Here is a 24,439-nt window from a genome sequence, read left to right as displayed (position 1 = left end):
TTACAAAATACCTAGCAGCAAATGACAGCAATGACAAAACAGTCCTAAACATATGGGATGCAGCAAAAGCCATTCTAAGAGGAAAGTTTATAGCAATACAAGCCCACCTCAGGAAACAAGAAAAAAGCCCAAATAAACAAGCTAACTTTACATCTAAAGCAGCTTGAGAGAAGAACAAACAAGACCTAAAGTTAGTAGAAGGAAAGAAATCATAAAGATCAGAGCAGAAATAAATGAAATAGAAACAAAGGAAACCATAGAAAAGATCAATGAAACGAAAAGCTGGTTCTTTGTAAAGAACAACAAAATTGATAAATCCCTAGCCAGAATTATCAAGCAAAAAGGAGAGAGGACTCAAATCAATAAAATTAGAAATGAAAAAGGAGAAGTAATAACGGACATCACAGAAATACAAAGGATCACGAGAGATTACTATATGCAACCATATGCCAATAAAATGGAAAATCTAGAAGAAATGGAAAAATCCTTAGAAAAGTACAATCTTCCAAGACTAAACCAAGATGAAATTGAAAAGATGAATGGACCCACCACAAGAACTGAAATTGAAACTGTGATTTAAAAAATTCCAACAAACAAAAGTCCAGGACCTGATGGCTTCACAGGTGAATTCTATTAAACATTTAGAGAAGAGCTAACACCTCACATTCTGAAAATATTTCAAAATATTGCAGAGGAAGGAATACTCCCAAACTCATTCTGTGAGTCCACCATCACCCTGGTACCAAAACCAGACAAATACTCCACAAAAAAAGAAAACTGTAGGCCATTTTCACTGATGAACTTCGATGCAAAAATCCTCAACAAAATACTAGCAAACTGCATCCAACAATACATTAAAAGGATTGTACATCATGATCAAGTGGGATTTATCCCAGGGATGCAAGGGTTCTTCAATATCCACAAATCCATCAGTGTGATACACCATATTAACAAACGGAAGAATAAAAACACTATGATTCTCTCAATAGAGACTGAAAAAGCTTTTGACAAATTCCAACACCCATTTCTGATAAAAACCCTTCAGAAAGTGGGCATAATGGGAACCTACGTCAACATGATAAAGGCCATATACGACAAACCCACAGTGAACATCATTATCAATGGTGAAAAACTGAAAGAATTCCCACTGAGATCAGGAACAAGACAAGTATATCCGCTCTCGCCATTACTCTTCAACATAGTTCTGGAAGGCCTAGCCACAGCAATCAGAGCAGTAAAAGAAATGAAAGGAATCCAAATTGGAAAGGAAGAAGTAAAACTGTTGCTATTTGCAGATGACGTGATACTATACCTAGAGAATCCTAAAGACTCTACCAGTAAACTGCTAGAGCTCATCCACAAATTTGGCGAAGTCGCAGAATACAAAATCAATACACAGAAATCAACAGCGTTTCTATATACTAACAATGAAAAAGGAGAAAAGGAAATTAGGGAAGCAATCCCATTTACCATCGCATCCAAAATAATAAAATACCTAGGAGTAAACCTACCTAAAGAAGGAAAAGACCTATACTCTGAAAACTACAAGCCACTGATGAAAGAAATCTATGATGACACAAATGGAAAGATACACCATGCTCATGGATTGGAAGAGTTAATATTATCAAAATGACTATACTACCTAAGGCAATCTACAAATTCAATGCAATCCCTATCAAATTACCAAGGACATTTTTCACAGAACTTGAAAAAATATTTTAAAGTTTGTTTGGAAGCACCAAAGACCCAGAAAAGCCAAAGACATCCTGAAAAAGAAAAATGGAGCTGGAGGAATCAGGCTCCCAGACTTCAGACTATACTACAAAGCAACAGTCGTCAAAACTGCATGGTACTGGCACAAAGACAGAAATATAGATTAGTGGAACAGGATATAAAGCCCAGAATTAAACCCATGAACCTACAGCTAACTCATCTATGACAAAGGAGGCAAGAATATACAATGGAGAAAGGACAGCTTGTTCAATAAGTGGTGCTGGGAAAACTGGACAGACACATGGAAAAGAATGAAATGAGAACACTCTCTAACACCATACACAAAAACTCCAAATGGATTCAAGACCTACATATAAGACCAGACACTATCAAACTCCTAAAGGAAAACACAGTCCAAACACTCTCTGACATAAATGACAGCATCATCTTCTCAGATCCACTTATCAGAGTATTGACAATAAAAACAAAAAATAAACAAATGGGACCTACTCAAACTTCAAAGTTTCTGCACAGAAAAGGAAACCCTAAACAACACAAAAAGACATCCACAGAATGGGAGGAAATCTTTGCAAGTGAATCTACTGATAAGGGATTAATCTCCAAAATTTATAAACACCTTCTCCAGCTCCATACCAAAAAAACAAACAATCCCATCCAAAAATGGGCAGAATATCTAAACAGACAATTCTCCAAAGAAGACATACAGATTGCCGAAAAACACATGAAAAGATGTTCAATGTCACACATTATTAGAGAAATGCAAATCAAAACCACGATGAAGTACCACCTTACACCAGCCAGAATGGCCATCATCCAAATGTCTACAAACAATAAGTGCTGGAGAGGGTGTGGAGAAAAAGGAATCCTACTACACTCTTGGTTTGATTGTAAATTGTTGCAACCACTGTGGAAAGCAGTATGGAGATTCCTCAGAAAATGAAACATAAAGCTACCATTTGGGAGTTCCCGTCGTGGGGCAGTGGTTAACGAATCCAACTAGGAACCATAAGGTTGCGGGTTCGGTCCCTGCCCTTGCTCAGTGGGTTAATGATCCGGCGTTGCCGTGAGCTGTGGTGTAGGTTGCAGACGCGGCTCGGATCCTACGTTGCTGTGGCTCTGGCGTAGGCCGGTGGCTACAGCTCCGATTGGACCCCTAGCCTGGGAACCTCCATATGCCGCGGGAGCGGCCCAAGAAATAGCAACAACAACAACAACAAAAAAGACAAAAGACAAAAACAAAAAAAAAAACAAAAAAAACTACCATTTGATCCAGCAATCCCACTCCTGGGCGTCTATGCAGAGAAAACCATGTCTCGCAAAGACACATGTACTCTAATGTTCATTGCAGCAGTATTTACAACAGCCAAGACATGGAAACAACCTAAGTGTCCATTGACAGAGGAGTGGATTCAGAAGATGTGGTACATATGCACAATGGAATATTACTCAGCCATTAAAAAGAACGAAATACCAGCATTTTTTGCAACATGGATGGACCTAGAAACTATCATGCTAAGTGAAGTCAGCCATACAATGAGACACCAACATCCAATGCTTTCACTGACATGTGGAATCTGAAAAAAGGACAGACTGAACTTCTTTGCAGAACAGACGCTGACTCACAGACATTGAAAAACTTATGGTCTCCAGAGGAGACAGATTGGGAGTTGGGGTGATGTGCCTGGGCTGTGGGATGGAAATCCTGTGAAATCAGATTGTTATGGTCATTATACAACTACAGATGTGATAAATTCATTTGAGTAATAAAAATTTGGAAAAAAAAAAACAAGACCTCAGTAGCAAATACACATTTTTGGGAAGCTACTTGATCTTGTGTGATGGCCTCCTATATCGTTGCCATCTTTAGTTCCTCACATCTGCTTCTTCATCCTGTCCATAATGAAATGATGTATTTAATTTTTGGCTCACTCTCCTTTTGATTGCTCTTTTTAGTCAGTATTTATTGACTCATGATATATTCTATCAGTTAAAATTTTTTGTTGTGAAAAATACAAAAATGTAGCATTTCAATAATTTTTGTGTACATTTCTTTGGAAGTAAGTAATTCACATTGCACTACAACTATAACCACCATCCATCTCCAGAATTTTTGATCTTCCCAACTGGAAACTCTGTACCCACTGAACAATAATTCCTCCTTTTCCTCCCCATACCAGCCCCTGCCAGTCACCATTCCATTTTTTGTCTTTATGAATTAGACTATTCTAGGAATCTCATATGAATGGAATCTTACAGTATTTACACTTTCGTGACTACATGATTTTACTTAGCATACTGTCTTCAAGGTTCATTCATGTTATGGCTGTATCAGGATATCTTTCATTTTTCAGGCTGAATCGTATTCCACTCTATGTATAGACCACATTTTATTTATTCAATCATTTGCTAAAAGTCATGGGATGTTTCCGTCTTTTGGCTACTCTGAATAATGCCGTTTTCAATGTGGGTGTATAAATACCTCTTTGGCCCTACTTTCAAATATTCTGGGTAAATAAGCAGAAGGAAAGTTCCTTAATCATATGGAAATTCTATTTAATTTTTTGAGGATCTTTCTTAATGTTTGTCTTTTCCTTCCTTCCACCCTCCCTCCCTCCTTTCCTATCTTATTTCCTAACTTCCTTCCTTCACATCTTCCTATTTATCTGTCTTCCCTTCTTTCTTTCTTTCATTCTTTCTTCTTTTTTTGTTTTTTATATCAATTCTAATGATAAAAATAAGATTTTGTGTTGAGCAATTTATTTTGTTCAGGGTACACTAATCTTCTGAATAGCACTTTAAGTGGTGTTTGTGAGAGTGTGTGTGTGTTTATATGTTAGACAGACACAAGGACATAAGAAATCTGACAGTAGAGCCATGGAAGTGACTGTGTTTTATTTACTACTCCCTCCCTACTCTCTATCATGATGTATCCACTTTATAGAAAAGAGAATGAGCAGTTGCTTATTTTCACTGAAGTGTTTTATTGAAATCATATGCTTTCTCCATGAGACTGTCAAAGTGTTCAGACAAATCATGTTGTGTTCTTCTCACCAGACTGGATGAGGCATCAGGGCATGAGTGCAGTGCAGTGAGATCTGTCTGTACACTGACACAGTCACTCTGAGAAATCAGCTGATCATGTGGTAACTGCAATGCTCAGTACTTTTAAGTTCTAGGAAATTTTTATTTCTCTTCATGCCCTAAAAAGATTAATGCAGCATGAGGAGGGAGAACCAGAGAAGAACAGCATGTAAGAGTTACAAATCCAAGTGCTCTCCATCTGGCAAGAGTAGCAGGGTGTGTTCTTTGTCCTCTGCCTGGGCATGTACCTGACTGCGGTGCTGGGAAACCTGCTCATCATCTTCCTCATTAGGCTTGACCCTCACCTCCACACCCCCATGTACTTCTTCCTCAGCCACTTGGCCCTCATAGACATCTCCTTTTCCTCTGTCCACTGTCCCTAAGATGCTGATAAACATGCAGACACAGTATCAATCCATTACCTAAGCAGGGTGTGTTACACAGACATATTTTTTCATAATTTTGTTTGCATTGATAACCTTCTTCTTGCAGTAATGGCCTATGACAGGTATGTGTCCATTTGTCACCCTCTATGTTACACTATCATCATGGGAGAGAGGATGGTGTCTTTGTCTGTTGGCTGGATCCTGGCTCCTCTCCTCTGCCAATACCCTGACCCACAACCTACTCCTAGCTCAACTGTCTTTCTTTTGCTGACAACATCACCCCCCTCTTCTTCTGTGACCTTGCTGCTGTGCTTAAGCTGTCCTGCTCAGACACCTATCTCAATGACCTTGTCATATTCAGTCTAGGGTCTGCAGTTTTCATTTTTCCACTGAGTTGCGTCCTGGTCTCTTATGGCTGCACTGTTGTCTCCATCCTGAGGGTCCCCTCTACTAAAGGGATCTTCAAAGCCTTGTGCACCTGTGTCTCCCACCCCTCTGTGGTGTCTCTATTATATGGAACAATAATGGCCCTGTACCTTTCTTTCTCTTCAGGCCAGTCTCATTATAAAGACATCATTGCTTCCCTAATGTACACAGTGGTCACCCCCATGCTGAACCCTTTCATCTACAGCCTGAGAAACAGAGACATGACATTGGCTCTGGGGCTTTTTTTCAGAAACAATAATCTTCTAGCCAAGAGAGAATCACCTAACCATGTTATTATTTTCTCACTAACCTTGCTAGAAAAGCATTAAAAATTGTGCATTGACCACCCTTGTCTCTAGCACTTTCCTCACTGTTCGTTAAATAGTCATTGTTATTGGATCAATCTCTTTCCCTTTAGTCATATGTCTTATAAATTTATTTTTCCATAACCCTTAATATGATGATTCCCATAACACACATTCCACCTGTGGTCTTCAATGCAAAAATCTCCTTTGTGAATAAGCATAAATATGTTTAAATTTTATTTTTAATATGTTGTATAATTATAACTTTTGGCTTTTATACATATTTTTGAAGTATATATATGTTTTGAGTTTTATTGCGGTTATCTATTCTTGGGCATTGGTTTTTCAATTGTTTATTTGATTAATTATGCATTTAATTTGAAGTATAGTTGACCTACAATGTTGTGTTAGATTCAAGTGCACAGTGATTAGATCTTTCATATAGTATGCAATATATATGTATATTTTCATATTGTTTTCCCTTATATGTTATCACAAAATGTGAGTACATTTTATGTGCTATGAGATTGGTCCCTGTTTGTTATCTATTTTATATACAGAGTGTGTATATGTTAATCCCAAACTCATAATGTTCATCGCCCCTTTCCCCCTTAGTAACATTAAGTTTGTTTTCCATATCTGTGTGTCTATTTCTGTTTTGTGTATAAGTTCATTTGTATCCCCATTTTTTTGGATTATTAGGGTTGCACCAGCAGCATATGGAAATTCCTGGGCTAGGGGTCAAAGCAGAGCTACAGCATCTGGCCTACCCCACAGCTACAGAAACATGGGATCCAAGCCATGCCTGTGACCTATACCACAGTTCAGGGCAATGCTGGATACACAACCCACTGAACAAGGCCATTGATTGAACCCACATCCTTATGCATACTATTTGGATTAATTTCCCTATGTCACAAGTGGGACTCTCTGTGCATTTAATTTGAAGTATAGTTGACCTACAATGTTGTGTTAGATTCAAGTGCACAGTGATTAGATCTTTCATATAGTATGCAATATATATGTATATTTTCATATTGTTTTCCCTTATATGTTATCACAAAATGTGAGTACATTTTATGTGCTATGAGATTGGTCCCTGTTTGTTATCTATTTTTCAGATACTAGATATAAGAAATATTACATGTGTTTGTGTTTGTCTGGTTTACTTCATTTAGTGTGATAATCTCTACCTCCATGACACTATTTCATTCTTTCTACCATTGAGCAATATTCTGTTATATAGCTGTACCACATCTACTTTATCATTCATCTGTTGATGGACATTTGTGTTGCTTTCATGTCTGGCTTCTCACCCTCCAAAACTACAAACATTCAGTTAAGTGTTAATATTTCATTTTAGTAAAGTCCAAAATCCTTATATTGTCAATGCTGTATCAAGTTAATATAGTACTTTTGATGGTTTTCTAAACCAAAATAAACCTTATTTTTATTATGCTTTTGACCATAAGGGAGCACAGAGTAGTCAATCCAATTACCAATTTTCCCCATTCCAGGAAGACTAAATTTTTCCCCATAAACTTGATGTTTGCATTGAGACCAGTCTACAGCTATTGGATTTATTTTAGTCTTGGAAAGGAGTGTTGCATTTTCCATACAGATGTCACTTCTTATATGAAAAAGTGGTAACTGTCTGAATTTACAATTTTTGCACACAGAAATAGATACTGCATTATTACTATGTGCAAGGAAATTTTCTATATTCTGGGAATACACGTTTTAAAAAAAAGTATACCCTTGTAGATTTTACATTCCATCACTCCTGATCCAGCTCATGATGCTCTTTTTGTCCATAGATATATATAAGCTTCTAACACAACATAAAATTATTTTTTTAAAAAATATGCCATCATAGAACTGGGCTGAAATTTCTATGGCATATGGTATTCTATGTCTGAATTAAATAAATTCTAAGTTTTTGTTTGTAAAAAAATCTATGAATAAAGATGACATAAAAGGAGGAGCAAGAATTTCCTGGCAAAGCTCAGTGGTAACAAACATGACTAATATCAATGAGGACACAGGTTCATACCTTGACCTCACTTAGTGGGTAACAAACATGACTAATATCAATGAGGACACAGATTCATACCTTGACCTCACTTAGTGGGATCCAGAATTACAGTGAGCTGCAGTATAGGTCTCAGCTATGGCTTGGTTCTGACTTTGCTGTGGCTGTGGTGTAGGCAGGAAGCTACAGCTCTGAATCCACCCCTAGCCTGGGAATTTCTATATGCCCCATGTGTGGCACTAAAAATCAAAAAGGGGGGAAAGAGTGCTGGTTTGTGTTCATAATTAACATCTTATGGTGTAGGCAGAGCTCATTGGGAAGGTAACATTCAAAGATGTTAGTGAGGACAGGGAAGTGAGCCTTGGGGCTGCTTGGGCAAAAGGATGGAGATCAGCACCTAGACATACTCTGAGGGGAGGTGGTGTCTGAGTTATCCCAGGGACATTAATTGGGCCTCTGTACAAGGACAGGACTAAAAAGAGGATGCATTGGGAGCGATGAATTCAGAGATATCAGAGGACCAGAGATGTAGGGCACTTAAGATCATAATAGGTGTATTAGTCAAGATTCTCCAGAGAAGTTGAATTAATAGGGTGTGTGTGTGTGTGTGTGTGCCTATGAGAATGAGATTTATGATTTCCTGTTGTGGCATTATGGGATTGGTTGTGTCTCTACAGTGGCTTAAAGGATCCTGTTTCCACAGCAGTGGCGTAGGTGGCTACTAAGTGTCTCATCTGATCCCTGGCCTGGGAACTTCCATATGATACAAAAGAGAAGAAATAAAGAAGAGAGAGAGGTTTATTTTACAGAGTTGGCTAACATAATTGTGGAAGCTAGCAAGTGTAAAGTGTGCAGGGTAGGTTGGCAGGCTGGAAACCCAGAGAAAATGTGCAGTTTGAGTCTGAAGGCAGACTGCTGGCAGAAGTGCATCTTCTTTGTGGCAGCTCATTGTCTTTCTTAAGGTCCTTAACTGACTGGATAATGAGCACCCTCATTATGGAGGACAGTCTGCTTTATTCAGAGTCTGCAGATCAGAAGTTAATCTCACCCATAAAGATACTGACATAGAAATATCTAGATGTGTGTTTGACCAAAAATCTGGGTACTGTGTTTAACCAAGTTGACATATAAAATTAAGCGTTATAGTTGAGTTTTTGGTTCTCAGTCTGATTTGGGAACCCACTGGAAGGGATTCAGTAGAGGAATAACATGGCTATACTTGATTTTGTTATTGTTTCTTTAAAAACACCAAGAGTTTTAGAGGTACAAATGACATACAGTAAACTTCATATGGCTAAAGTATAATATCAACTCAGAAAACTGAATATAGAAGTACCATATGATTTAGCCATCCCACCCCGGGCATATATCCAGATAAAACTACAAGACAAAAAGATACTTGCACCCCTATGTTCTTAGAAGCACTGTTCACTATAGCCAAAACATGGATATAACCTACATGTCCATAAATAAAAGAATGGATACAGAAGATATGATACATACAGAGAATGGAATACTACTCATCCATCCAAAAGAATGCAGTAATGCTATTTAGAGCAATATGATGCAACTAGATAGTCTCACACTAAGTGAAGTAAGTCAGAATGATAAATATCATATGATATCACTTACATGTGGGATTTAAAATATGGCACAAATGAACCTATCTACACAGCAGAAGCAGACTCATAGACAGAGAAGAGACTTGTGGTTGCCAAGGTGGAGGAGAGGGGAGTGGGATGGATGGGAGTTTGGGGTTAGTAGATGCAAACGTGAATTTAGAATGATAATTTATTACAAAATATTGAGTATAGTTTCCTGTGCTACATAGCAAGTCCAGTCATTACTAACATTAAGTCCATTTGTGAACATTTGGTGTGTTTCCAGCTTCTGGCTATTAAATAAATTTCTTATGAACATTCTTATATAAACCTATGTGTAACTATATATATATATTATTTAACCTTGGACAAATATCTATTCATGTGCTAAGAATATTTTTAACTTTTTAAAATTGTTCAAACTGTTTTGTATTCCCATGAGCAGTGTATGAGAGTTCCAGTTCCATCATATCTTCAGTGACCTTGAGAGCAATATTGTTTTCAATTTTATCCAGTCTAATAGGTGTATAGTGGTGAAACCAGTTTACAGAACTGGAGCAACTTGATTGAAGTGGTGTCTGTGTTTCTTTGGAGAAGGATCCTGTAGCACTGGAATATTTTTTTTAACTTCTCCCTAGCTCCATGCATGATTCTCATCATTCTACAGCACTTGTCATCATTTACATGCCATTCAGTTTGCCTTAATTACTTTTATGCATCTCCTACCACTTGTATGTGTGTTGTTAGGGATTTCTGATTACATTATTATCCGTTATGTCTCTAGAGAATATATCAGTATTACATTTGTGAGGCCTTAATGATTATTTAAGTGAATGAGTGAATAAATGAACAGATGAATACATTCAACAGTTACCAAACACAATTGCATCTTGGGAGCCATAGCTGATCTCTAGTGATACAAAGATATGACAATAAACCTTAACATTTAGTAAGCTTTCATTAGGTTCTCATTTAACCATTCTTCCAATTCACACAAAGACTATGATTATTATTTCTACTTTACAGAAGTAGAAGTGTCACAGTGGCCTTGGATACATTGCTCAAGTGTGCTCACTTAGTAGGGGATGAATCCAGCATCTTTTTTTCCAGAGTTTTATATTCAACCCCTCTTCTCTTGAACAAGGCATAGACCGTGCCCTACAACACCTTCTAGATGAGTGGGAAGATATGCACATTTTAAGGGTCTTTTTGTTCTAATGAAAGCCTGTGTTGGTGTTGGGGAATCTGCACAAGCCTTTGCATTGCTTGTACCATTCACTGCTGTTGGGAGAAGCTGTCCTCATTAGGCAGAGGCCACAGAAAACTCCTCCTGCTTCTCATCTGGAGACTTGACCAGAAACCCAGAATACCACTGATATCAGGGGCACTTTCTCCTTTGAAACCATGTGCAGCTCAGCCCCTGTAGACCTTAATCATCCTGATTCCCCAGGAGGCAGAGGAAGTTGGGCAGTTTCCCCAGTAGACTTCCTCTCTAGTCAGGGACTGGGCTGGATATACTCCAGGGTCAACTTAGGATGGAGAAAAGGAGATCTTGTGGATCATTTTTAAGCTGGAGAACCAACATGAGACTCTGTAACGTCCTCAGGCCACCAAGCTTTGCTATTTTTCTGTGGATCCTGGGTCTTCTGGACAGAAAGTGAGGATTCAGGTAACAGAATGAAACAGAGGGTGTTTGAACTCAGAGCACAGGTGTAGCTCAGAAGGAGCCCAGAAACCTCCATACTTGTGCATGTGTGTCTGTATGTGTCTTTGTGACCATCAGAGAAGTTACATTTCTATGTGTGTGTATTTTGTTGTTTGAGTTGATGTGTGTATGTGTAACTGAAAAACACACTGAATGCCACACACTAGTATAAACAGGGGTCATAGAAACCTGGACATTTTTGCAGTGTGCTTATTCTACTTGCATCTGGTGCTGGTGTGCCATGTATAAGACCTTATGCACTGGTCATGTTTTGAATATGAATTTTGCCTCTGGTCTAGGATGCTTGACAGTTCTGTGTGTATAGCTATGTTGTGTATGTGTATTTTCTTTGAGAGTTTTTCATAGATATGTGTGAAGCTGACTCACATCCTGACTATATTTATCTAGTGAAACTATAAACCAGAAAAAACTGTATATAAATCTATAAATAAATCTAAAATAAATCTATAAATCTCTATAATCTATAAATCTATAAATAAATCTATAAAGCTCTAAATAAATCTCCACTTGACCATTGTTTGAGGACTTTTGTGTAACAAAACCACAGCTTAACTTCTTCACACTGAGTACATAAGCATCTGTGTGTGTGTGTGTCTGAGACATTCTCATATTTTTACTCTCCTCCAGCCTGAGACCAGAATCCACACAGGCAGCTCCACAGGAAACATCCATTTTTCTGTGTTTGGACACCTCCTGAAGGAACCCTGGGACACTCTGCTTCAATTTATAGCAATCTGTTTAAAAATGACATCCTCATTTTGGGAATCACATCCTGCAACACTCAGACTTTTATCATTTCCCCACAATAGCTTGGTGGCCTTGGGTTTGGCTGTGGTGATTCTCAGCATCAAGTGCTCTTAGATGAGATCCTGCTATTTTCTAACACATCTTGTCTGTAAGGTGCTTAAAGCTGAGAACATCATAAGCAACTAGCAAATTGTAGTCTTGTGGAGATGCAAACTCCTTACTCTCTATGTCCTGATTGTGCATGGGACAGTATTTGGTATGAAGACAGGAAAGTCAGTCCATCCATAGTCTCTCACTCCCCAAAGTCACACACTGTCTCCTCTTCACTACTTAGCAATTTCCTACCCACTTCTTTGCACACAGTGCTGATGGAATCAAAGTTTCATGTCTGTATTATTCCTATATTTTCACATTGTGGCTCCTGGGTGTCATTAGGAACTCTACTTCTCCTGCAGGTGATCTGTGAGATCCTGGGCTAAGTCTGACCCAGCAGCTTGCAGTAAGAAGCCTGTGTTTGGCAGGAGGGCCAAGTGCCTGGTCCCTCCTTGTGCCTTGTGAACTGAGACAGTTATTAACTCTGAGCAACTCCCTGGTCTGGAGCCAGCATCTACTGACAGATTCTTACACAGGGTTAATGTCATGTTCCTACCCCAGGCATATTTTAACATTTACCTTTTCACTTTTAACATTTCCCCTTAGCTTTTACAGCCCCCTTAAAATGAGATGGGTGGATTCACTGTAGTGAAACATGATCAGCAAATCAACATTTGAGACCAGGTTCCATTACGCAGTATCTATGTGAAATTGTTAAGTAAGTTAAGTTTACTACTCCTGTTGTTAAAACACAGGGAAAAACACTGTTCTCTGCCTCCCATCCATAAATAATGGATGTTGCACTGAATGATATTGAGGTCATATGAAAGCCATTGTCAAACTCAAGGGCTTCAGGAATATGAGTGTGGACAGTTATCTGTACAGGAGGACTCCTTTAAATCCCAAAATATTTCTTCTTAACATCTTGCCTATTCATCTAACTAAAGAGAAGGAGGAACAATAGTTTCATAGAAGCAAATATTCCAGTATATATTTAAAAGATTGGGAGAGAAACATGAAAAGAGCTATTACTAACTCTATGATCATGCTCACTTCATAAAATTTCTGAGCATGTTGATAGTGCAGTTTTTTACTTTTTTTTTCATTTTTTTCAGGAAGCATGTGCAGCATATGGCAGATCCCATGCTCGGGGTCAAATCGGAGCTGCAGCTTCTGCCCTACACCACAGCCACAGCAATGCCAGATCTGAGCTCTGTCTTCATCCTACAGTGCAGCTCTTGGCCATGCTGGTTCCTTAACCCACTGAGCAAGGCCAGATTTTTAACCCGTATCCTCATAGATACTAGCTGGGTTCTTAACCCGCTGAGCTACAATGGGAAATCCAAAAGGGAAGTTTTAATGGCATCCCTCCTAGGACTCATGAAAACTTCAGTGAGGCAATCATGGAAAAATTTATTTGTCTGCTTTGTGTTCATTAATGATCATTTATTACCAGTTTGAAGATCAATATTGGAAATAGGGCTGGTCAATCAGGAAACTGCATTCTAGGAGACACCCAATTCCTTCAGGATATCTCAGCATCAGACCCCACCTCAGATCTCAAGTATCATCTGAATGATGAATATCCAGATCTGAGCCAACTTAGAGCATCAGATGTAGTTAGAGATAAATGGAGGTCCATGGACTGAGGTAAGGTTTATTTCTTGACAAGAATATAAACATGCAAAAAAACAAGTTTGAGCAGGGATCTTATACCAGTGATAGGATAAGAACTCAGAAACTCACCTGAAGGGTGTGAGAGCTCAGATAAGTTAACATATTATTTCAGGTCAGTTTCTTGGTCCTTTATGGGGACCAAATCATAATATTGTTTTATTAAATTCCTAAACTTGATACTTTTGTGGGTGGTAAACAGATACTCTTAAAAAACTATGTATGCAATGTTTAGTGTTTATTTTATTCAGGAAAGTATTCTTAGATATTCTAATTCATAATGCCTAATAATTAGAATCCTTTTTTTAAATCTCTGAAAGTGTGATATTGGTATGTTCATTTTAGAGACAACATGAGACCAAGAGATATTTGGCATCTCAAGTCAGACAGCAAGTAAGTGTTGGAACCAAAATCATAACACAGCAAATCTGGCTTCAGTTTCCTAAATTAGACCTTAGTCAGGTGTGCCATTAAAGGTTAGTTTCCTGAGGGAAGAGATCCTTGATATCATTTTTATTCTTCTATGTCCCAATTGGTAGCTTAGTGTCAGGAAAATGGTTAATAAAAAAAAAGAATGAATTAGCTGGTTTTCATCCAAAGGAACCATGCTGAGTGTTGATGGTGTGGCAATTGCTTTGACAACCATAGGTGATAGAAGAAATGCAGACATTTATTCTTTTTCTTCATGAGAAGGTTAGAGACCTAGTGTGGTGGCCACAATCATAGATTCAATGTCTCTGATATTTTCCTATCACCTCCTTCACCAGCAGACAGGAGAGGAGCATGAGGTGGGAGAACCAGAGCAGCGTGTCAGAGTTCCTACTCCTGGGGCTCCCCATCCAGACAGAGCAGCAGGGTGTGTTCTTTGCCCTGTTCCTGGGCATGTACCTGACCACAGTCCTGGGGAACCTACTCATCATTCTGCTTATCAGGCTGGACCCTCGCCTCCACACCCCCATGTACATCTTCCTCAGCCACCTGGCCCTCACAGATGTCTCCTTTTCCTCTGTCACTGTCCCTAAGATGCTGATGAACATTCAGACTCAGAACCAATCCATTCCCTATGCAGGGTGTGTGACACAGATGTATTTTTTCATATTTTTTTGTTGCATTGATAACCTTCTTCTTGCAATGATGGCCTATGACAGGTATGTGGCCATTTGTCACCCTCTACACTACACCATCATCATGAGGGAGGAGCTGTGTATGTGTCTGTTGGCTGGATCCTGGCTCTTCTCCTGTGCTTATGCACTGACACATACCATCCTCCTGGCTCAACTGTCCTTCTGTGATGACAACATCATCCTTCAGTTCTTCTGTGACCTTGCCGCCCTGCTTAAGCTGTCCTGCTCAGACTCCTCGATCAATGAGCTGATCATATTCTCTGCAGGGGCTGCAGTTGTAATTTTTTCACTGAGTTGCATCCTTCTCTCTTATGGCCAAATTGTGGTCTCTATCCGGAGGGTCCCCTCTACAAAAGGGATCTGCAAAGCCTTGTCAACCTGTGGCTCCCACCTCTCTGTGGTATGTCTATTCTATGGCACAAGTACAGCAGTATACTTTTTCTCCTCATCAGGCCAGTCCCATGATGAAGATATCATTTCTTCTGTGATGTACACAGTGGTCACCCCCATGCTGAACCCTTTTATCTACAGCCTGAGAAACAGAGACATGAAATTGGCTCTGGGGAGTATTTTCAGAAACAATAATCTTTTTGTCAATTGATACTCACCTAACCATGTTCTTTTTCACTCATATACCCTTCTCATAAATGCTTTAAAATGTTGTTTGTTGGTTACCCATGTCTCTAGCACTTTTTCTAACTGTCCTTTAAGTTGTCAAATCTACCTTCACCCCATGAACAAATATAAAATCATAATGGCTTAAATACTTAACTGTATGACAATACACCATCAAATTCTTAGAAGGGAACATACACAAAACATTCTTTGATATCAACCTTACAAATATTTTCTCAGATGAGTCTCTCAAAGAAACATAAATAAAAACAAACATAAACCAGTGGGACCTAATAAAACTGACAAGCTTTTGCACATCAAAAACCATAAAAAAGACAACTTACAGAAGGGGAGAAAATAGTATCAAAGGACGAAATTGATAAGGCCTTAATCTCTAAAATATACAAACAACTTATAGAACTCAATCAAAATTAACAAAAGCCCAATTGAAAAATGGGCAAAAGACCTGATTAGACATTTCTCCAAAGAAGATATATAGAGGGCCAAGATGTACATGAAAAAAATTATCGTCATCACTGATTATTAGTGAAAAGCAAATCAAGTCTACCAAGATACAACCTCACACCAGTCAGAATAACCATCATTAATAAATCCCAAAATAACAAATATTGGAGAGGGTGTGGAGAAAAGGGAACCCTCCTGCACTATTTGTGGGAATATAAATTGATATAGCCACTATTGAAGACAGTATGGAGGTACCTTAGAAAACTATATGTAGATCTACCATATGACTAAGCCATCCCACTCTTGAGTATATATCCAGACAAAACTTTCCCTGAAAAATACACATACACCTGCATGTTCATTGTAGCATTTTCAAAATATCCAAGACATGGAAACAACCTAAAAGTCCATCAGTGGATGAATGGATTAAGAAGATGTTCTATATATACACAATTGAAGACTACTGAGCCATAAAAAAGAATGAAATAATGCCATTTGCAGAAAAATGGATGGAACAAGAGACTCTCATGCTAAGTGAAGCAAATGAGAAAGAGAAAGACAAAAAACATATGTTATGACATATCTGAAATCTAATATATGGAACAAATGAATATTTCTACATGAAGAAAATCATGGACATGGAGAAAAGACTTGTGGTTGCCAAGGGGGAGGGGGATGGAGTGGGAGGGACTGTGATTTTGGGGTTAATAGAAGCAAACTATTGCATTTGGAATGGATAAGCAATGGGATCCTGATGGATAGCACTGGGAACTATGTCTGGTCACTTATGATGGAGCATGATAATGTGAGATAAAAGAATGTATACATGTAAGTGTGACTGAGTCATCTTGCTGTGTAGTATAAAATTGACAGAACTATTTAAACCAGCTATAAAGGAAGAAATACAAATAATTATAAAAAATAAACATAATAAAAAAGAAGGAAAATAAAAAATAAATCATCATTGTTATTTGATAAATCTCTTACCCTTCATTCAAACCTATTGTCCATTTATTCTTCGGTTAGCCTATATATCATATCAACAACTATGCAATTCAACCTGTGGTCTTAAAGCATCAAACACCTTTCTGTATATATGTAAGTGTGCTTAATTTTTTTTTCAGAGTGTTAACTTATTACTACATTTGGCTTTTTTGCATCTTTTAATATATATATATAAATTTAAGTCTTATTATGGTCATGTATTGGGCATTTGTTTTTAAATTTTTAATTGATTAATTAATTTGAAGTATACTTGACTTACAATGTTGTGTTAGTTTCAAGTGTAGAGTAAAGTGATTTCAGGTTTAAATATAATATATATTATCTATTTTTTCAAGTTGTTTTCCATTATATGTTATTACAAAATATTGAGTATAGTTCCACATTCTATGCAATTGGTACTTGTTCATTATCTATTATATATGCATAGCAGTGTGTATATGTTAATCCAAACTCCTAATTTTACTTCCCCCCCTTTCCCTCTTTGGGAACCATGTGTTTGTTTTTTATGTCTATGTTTCTATTTCTGTTTTGTGTATAAATTCAATTGTATCATTTTTAAGATACCACATATAAGCAATATCCCATGATATTTTTTTCTAACTGGCTTTCCTTAATTTAGTATGATAATCCTTATCTCCACCCATGTTTCTACAAATGGCATTATTTTATTCTTTATATGGCTGAGTGCCTATTCTATTAAATATATGTACCACATATTCTTTATCATTTATCTATTGAAGGACATTAATGTTTCTTCCAAGACCTGGCTATTTCACTTCCAAAGCTACAAATATTAAGATTCTATTGTTTACTTTTAGTAAAGTTCCAAATGCTTATTTTTGCAATGCAGCATAAAGTGAATAAAGTACATTTGATGGTTTTCTATGTTGTGATTCCACCTCTTGCACTTAATTGTGTGTATCATTGCACATTTAAATAATGTATAGTTTTGTTTTCCCATGGTTAAAATGTTCATAAGAATATTTGTCTGGGCTACTGGGAAGATTTAATTAGAAAGTATGTGTAAAACCCTTGGGACTGTGCCTCAAACTATCAACATTGGCTTGGAGGTTTGGATTGGAAATTTTTGATAACAGGATTTTAAGTGACTCAAAACAGGTAGGATGGTGCAAACTACACTGAAAGTCCATGACATAGCTTCAATAATTCTCTTCAAATGTAAGGAGCTTCATATTCTTTTTAAGAGTTGCCTCTTATGTGGTGCCCTTTTCCCAGCCATCATGTATAAAGTTAATATGTCAATAAGGCCCAGTTTGTTACCTGCATTATTAATAGTCCTTATCTTTATTTTTTTCTGCTTCTCATCATCTCTCATAAAATACATCAAAAATTGTATACAAAAGTCACATAATTATTATTGTGTTTTTTGTCTTTTTCTCCTTTTAGATGTCAATTCCTGCTTATTTATTTTTGATACTATGTTAAGATTACAGCTTAAACTCATGGGTTGTAATGTGTATATAGAGATTGAAATTATATATCAATATATGTCTTGTTCCCATCTCCCAATCTTTCTGACCCATCTCCAATGGGTAACCGTTCCTTTAGTTTGCATGTTTCTAGTTTCTACAGTCTGTATTTCTTGTATATATATTTCCTGGCTGTATTCTCTGAGATCACTTAGAAGGCTTGCAAGCAACAAACATACATAATGCCAAATTTGATTTTTGAATATCAGTGTCTTCTAACAGGAACCAAAGTGACTTAGAAAAATGGCTGATTCTAGGACTGGGTCCAGGAAAAAACAAGACCAGGGAAATATTGCTTAGCTCAAAAATAAAAAGTGCTCAATTAATCATGGGGACACAGGACCCAGCTGGAAGGGGCTCCCATTGTCCAAATCTGGATAATTAGAGTTTCAAAATTAATAGCATCAGCAACTACTTACAATTCAGAGAATTAATAAGAATTCATGAGTCCATAATGATACAAATAAATCAATGAAAAAAAAATGAATGTGGAGTAAGGGGAAGTTCCTTCCTATGGGATAATTAAGCAAATCAGCATAGAGGAAGTGATCGAATTAGAAAATCACTATTTCGCCTTCCCATTTGCAATGGTTTTTTCCACATGTGAATCATCAAAAGGTATTATATATAGTGGGTGAAATCATATTAAGAAAAGTGTTGAGGTTATACAGTCTTAAAATATCTACCAAATGATAGTTAATTACAAATGTTAAAATAGGCTATTATTGTAGAAAACCTGCAATCACCACCTTAAACAATGGAACAATGATAAAATCACTAGTAATTGGAGGTTTTTTTTTTTTCTTTTCAGGGTTGCATCTGTGCATATGGAAGTCCTCAGCCTAGGGGTAGAATCAGAGTTGCAGCTGCTGGCTGACATCACAGCCACAGGAACAACACATCTGAGATGCATCTACTGCCAACAGTGAAGCCTTGGGCAACACCTGATCAGTAACACAATCAGGAAGGTCAGATTTTGAACCTGCATCCTCATGGATACTAATCAGGTTTGTAATATGCTGAGCCACAAACTGAACTCCAAAGAACACAAATTATTTTTTTACAGTTTCAATTGTTAATTTATTTTACATGGCAGTTTACAGTTCACCAAGTAGAATGTTAATTCATTCTCAGAATGGCAAATATCCCATCTTAAGTGAGTGATGGAAAAACAAAATTCAATGCCAAATTCACTGACATATGTATATTTCATCTACAGTGATGCTGTGTACTTTTTAAAAATTTTTTTTATATAATGATTTTTTATTTTTTAAATTATAGTTGTTATACAGTTTTCTGTCAATTTTCTACTGTACAGCATGTTGACCCAGTTACACAGATATGTATAGGTTCTTTTTTCTCACATTATCATGCTCCATCATAAGTGACTACATATACTTTCCAGTGCTACACAACAGGATCTAATTGCTTATCCATTTCAAATGCATTAGTCTATATCTATTAACCCCAAGTTCCCAATTCTCCCACTCACTCTCCCTCCCCCTTGGCAACAAGGAGTCTATTCTCAAGTCCATAATTTTCTTTTCTATGGAAAGGTTAATTCAGGGAACACAAATTCTTAATGAACCTGTGCAATTCTTAAAAAAATCTGGGAATGTGGAGTTCCCATCATGGCTCAGTGGTTAACAAATCTGACTTGGAACCATGAGGTTGCAGGTTTGATACCTGGCCTCGCTCAGTGGGTTAGGGATCTGGCATTGCCATGAGCTGTGGTATAGATTGCAGATGTGGCTTGGATCCCACATTGCTGTGGCTCTGGCATAAGCCAGAGGCTACAGCTCTGACTCGAACCCTAGCCTGGGAACCTCCATATGCTGTGAGAGTGGCTGTAGAAAAGAAAAAGAAAAAACAAAAATCTGGGAATGTAGGGCTTATGTTTGGTATTATTTAATGTACATGGGTAAAGCCCTTGGCCTAAGACACAAAAGTTCATAAAATTTTTCAGCATGGTGGACAATAGTTTGTGGACTATTCTAGCTGGAAGCAGCTATACTAATGTCTTTATCTAAATATAATTTGGAGGGTCTGGGTAGCTCAGTCAGTAGAGAATCAAACTTTTAATTTGAGGGTCCAAAGTTCAAGTCCCTCTCCAGGCACCTTGTAAAATTTAGTTTGCCAGCAATGTTATGTTCTGGTGTCTTATATAGTGATTTGACATTTTCATACATTATGAAATGATCACCACAATTATTAATCTAGTAACTATCTGTCCCCAAAATGTTTTACAGTATTGTGTATCATATTCTCTATGCTGTATATTAAATCCACAAGGTTGCTTTATTTTATAACTGGAGGTTTGTTCCTCTTCACCTACATCACCTATTTCATCCCTCTCCCCCAGAAACTGCCCCCTCTGACAACCACTGGTTTCTTCTCTGTATTTATGAATCTGTTTTCATTTGGTTTTGTTGATTTGTTGGCCCCAGATATGTGTGATACCATAATATTTATCATCGTCCCTCTGTCTGATTTCACAGAGCGTAATAACTCTAGATCCATCCATATTGTTTGAACATGGCTGTGAACTGTAAGATGCACTTGAATAGCTCCTTCATGGCTGTGTGTTTGCCAAAGAAGGTGGCAAATATTTTTAACTTCCAGGAAGGGAAGGCACAGAGAGTTGTTTTCACTGTTGGGGATTAAATTTCATGCTTTTGTGTGTGGATGTCCAATTTCACAGCCTCATTTATTGAAGAGACTCATCTTTCCCTATTATGTGCTTTTGGTTCCCTTGTCAAAGATCAGTTGATCATGTATGTGTGGGTTTCATTCTGTGCTCCATATTCTGTTCCATTTTTTATATGTGTATTTTTTTAATAACCCAGAACATTATTCCTTCCCTCCTTTTTATTTATTTTTTTTCTTTCTTTAATTTGTTTTTTATTGTTATTTCCCCCAACACACTTTTTTTCCACTGTACAGCATGGGGAACTAGTTACATATACATGTATACATAATTTTCTCTCCCATTGTTGTGCTGAGTTATAAGTACCTAGGCACAGTTCTCAGTGCTACACAGCAAGATATAATGACAATACTATACTGTGTTGATTTCTAAAGGTTTGAAATATAGTTTGCAATCAGGAAGTGTGATGCCTAAAGTTTTGTTCATTTTGATCAAGAGGGCTTTGGCTTTTGTTGGTCATTTGTGGTTTCATACGGAGGGAATAAATGATGGTGATGGGATGTGAGCTCCAACAGTCTTCAGGGTCAATGATGTGGGATCTCAAGATATGGTCATACCATATTTGGTCTTTTCATTGGTGGACGGAGTTGCAGATTCCATTGTAGGTTCTTCAAAGTTCAAGGGTGTTCATGGCCTCTCCTTCTACTCATGAGCATGTAATGTGAAGACCAATGTGTCACTGAAATTAGAGACATCTTCTGGGACTCCTGTAGTTCAGTCCTTTTCGTCCCTGTGCTGGATCCATTTCCAGAGGAAGGCAAGACATTGGACAATCAACTCAGTTGTCTTCTTCTCTAACCAGAAGCTTGAGGGTGTGTTCCCCGGGGTCTCAGTCCTGTTGATAAATGTGGATATTGCTCTTTTTTCTTGTAAACAGGTGGGGAAGTGCTAAATATCCTCAGGCCATGGAGGCATAGATGATGAGTCCATAGGTAGTAGCCTGGACTAGCAGAGATCAGAACAAGTTGGGGAACCATCGCTTCCATCGCTTGGCCTAGATATGTGCGTTCATGTGAGGACTAGGAAAAAGAGATAGAGAAATGTGTGTTTACTTTGACCACGTAGTCATGTGTTTTTAGTTCTATTTTGAATATCTTGGGGAATCGCCACACTGTTTTCCATATTGGTGGCACCATTTTACCTCACCACCAACAGTGTAGAAGTGTTCTTGTTTGCATGATATTTAAGTCCTGTGTAACAAAAGATTTCATTTTAAAGTTGTAAGTATGTTGGTATGAATCCATACAAACCTCACTTCTGAGTAGGATGAGTATGGGTTGGAGTGGGCCAAAATGCAGCACCTGGGGTTTTGGTTTTGTGTCACTGTGTGTCATGCAGTGTATCTGTTTGTATGTATACCACACTCACAATCTACTTCTCCTCTCCTTGGATGGCTGTAGAGCAGAGAGAGCTATGTGAGGGCCTTGGAAATATGTGTATGCATTTGACCTGGTCAGACAGACTCTTCCTTTGTCTCAGCTCTAGATAAACAGGCAACAAACAAAATCCTCTTTATGCTTATTTGGTGAAACTTTGTCCAGATGGTTTGAAGGCTACTGACCTTCTCTCATTATTCCTCATTGATGTTTAATGACTTCCATATTTCCACCATGGGGAATAAGATGGGGTCAGGTTTTGAAACTTCACTACTTAATCAGATGGCTGTTAATTCTGATATAGGTCCTTGGTCCTACAGCATCTATAATATCTCATCTCTCTGGTAAACTCATCGGGCAAATGCACATGTCCCTCAATTTGTCCGTATGCTCAGAATTGAGCCATTTTATTTTATTTTATTTTTATTTCCCCAATACATTATTTTTTTCTACAATACAGCATGGTTACCCAGTTACATGTACATATATACATTATTATTTCTCACATTATCATGCCATCATAATTGACCAGACATATTTCCCAGGGCTGCCCAGCAGGATCTCATTGCTAATCCATTCCAAAGTCATTACTCTGCATCTATTAACCCCAAGTTCCCAATCCATACCATTTACCTTCCTCTTGGCAATCACAAGTCTATTCTCCAAGTTCATAATTTTTTTATTCTGCAGAAAGGTTCATTTGTGCCATATATTAGATTCAAGGTAAAAGTGATATCAAATGGTATTTGTCTTTCTCTTTCAGACTTACTTCACTCAGGATGAGAGTCTATAGCTCCATCCATGTTGTTGCAAATGGCATTATTTTGTCCATTTTTGTGGCTGAGCAGTATTCCATTGTGTATATATACCACATCTTCCTAATCTAATCATCTGTCAATGGACATTTGGTTGTTTCAATGTCTTGGCTGTTGTGAATAGTGCTGCAATGAACATTCAGGTGCATGTGTCTTTTATAAGGACAGTTTTGTACAGCTATATACTCAAGAGTGGGGTTGCTGGGTCAGATGGTAGTTCTATGTATAGATTTTTAAGGTACCTCCGTATTGTTCTCTATAGTAGTAGTACCATCTTCCATTCCCAACAACAGTGCAGGAGGGTTCCCTTTTCTCCACACCCCCTCCCTCCAGTATTTGTCTTTATTGATGTATTAATGATGACCATTCTGACCAGTGTGAGGTGGTTTATCATGGTAGATTTGATTTGCATTTCTCTAATAATCAGGTATGTTGAGCATTGTTTCATGAGGTTGACGTCCATCTGTATATCTTCTTTGGAGAATTGTCTATTCAGGTCTTTGGACAATTTTTTAAATTGGGTTGTTGACTTTCTCACTGTAGAGTTGTATAAATTGTTTGTACATCTTAGAGATTAAGCCCATGTCAGTTGCATCACTTTAAACTATTTTCTCCCATTCTGTAAGATTTCTTTTGGTTTCCTTTGCCATGCAGATGCTTGTCAGTTTGATTAGGTCCCATTGGTTCTGTTTGCTTTTATTTCTGTTGCTTTGGAAGACTGACCTGAGAAAAAATTCATAAGGTTGATGTCAAAGAATGTTTTGCCTATGTTCTCTTCCAGGAGTTTGATTGTGTCCTATCTTATGTTTAGGTCTGTCAACCATTTTGAGTTTATTTTTATGCATGATGTGAGGCTGTGTTCTAGTTGCATTGATGTGCATGCAGCTGTCCAGGTTTCCCAGCAATACTTGCTAAAAAGACTGTCTTTTCCCATTTTATGTTCTTGCCTACTTTGTCAAATATTAATTGACCATATGTGTCTGGTTTTATTTCTGCATTCTCTATTCTGTTTCATTGGTCTGTCTGTCTGTTTTGGT

The 24,439-nt window shown here is 37.7% G+C and overlaps 1 protein-coding gene across 1 annotated transcript; it reads left to right on the top strand.

Moving 5' to 3' along the window:
- Positions 1-14,554: 14,554 nt before the first annotated feature.
- Positions 14,555-15,530, top strand: LOC100157267 (olfactory receptor 1J4-like). Its single transcript, XM_001926754.2, has one exon. The coding sequence runs from the start codon at positions 14,589-14,591 to the stop codon at positions 15,528-15,530; it is 942 nt and encodes a 313-aa protein (XP_001926789.1). The 5' UTR covers positions 14,555-14,588.
- Positions 15,531-24,439: the final 8,909 nt, after the last annotated feature.

The sequence above is a fragment of the Sus scrofa genome, unplaced genomic scaffold (genome assembly GCF_000003025.6).
Source record: "Sus scrofa isolate TJ Tabasco breed Duroc unplaced genomic scaffold, Sscrofa11.1 Contig59, whole genome shotgun sequence".
Lineage (NCBI taxonomy): Eukaryota > Metazoa > Chordata > Mammalia > Artiodactyla > Suidae > Sus > Sus scrofa.
Note: the sequence above shows the minus strand (reverse complement) of the source record. Positions and strands in the feature narration are given on the sequence as shown.

Bases quoted from the DNA above. Each gene is read 5' to 3' on its own strand.
- LOC100157267 (XM_001926754.2), top strand. From the start codon at position 14,589: ATGAGGTGGGAGAACCAGAGCAGCGTGTCAGAGTTCCTACTCCTGGGG.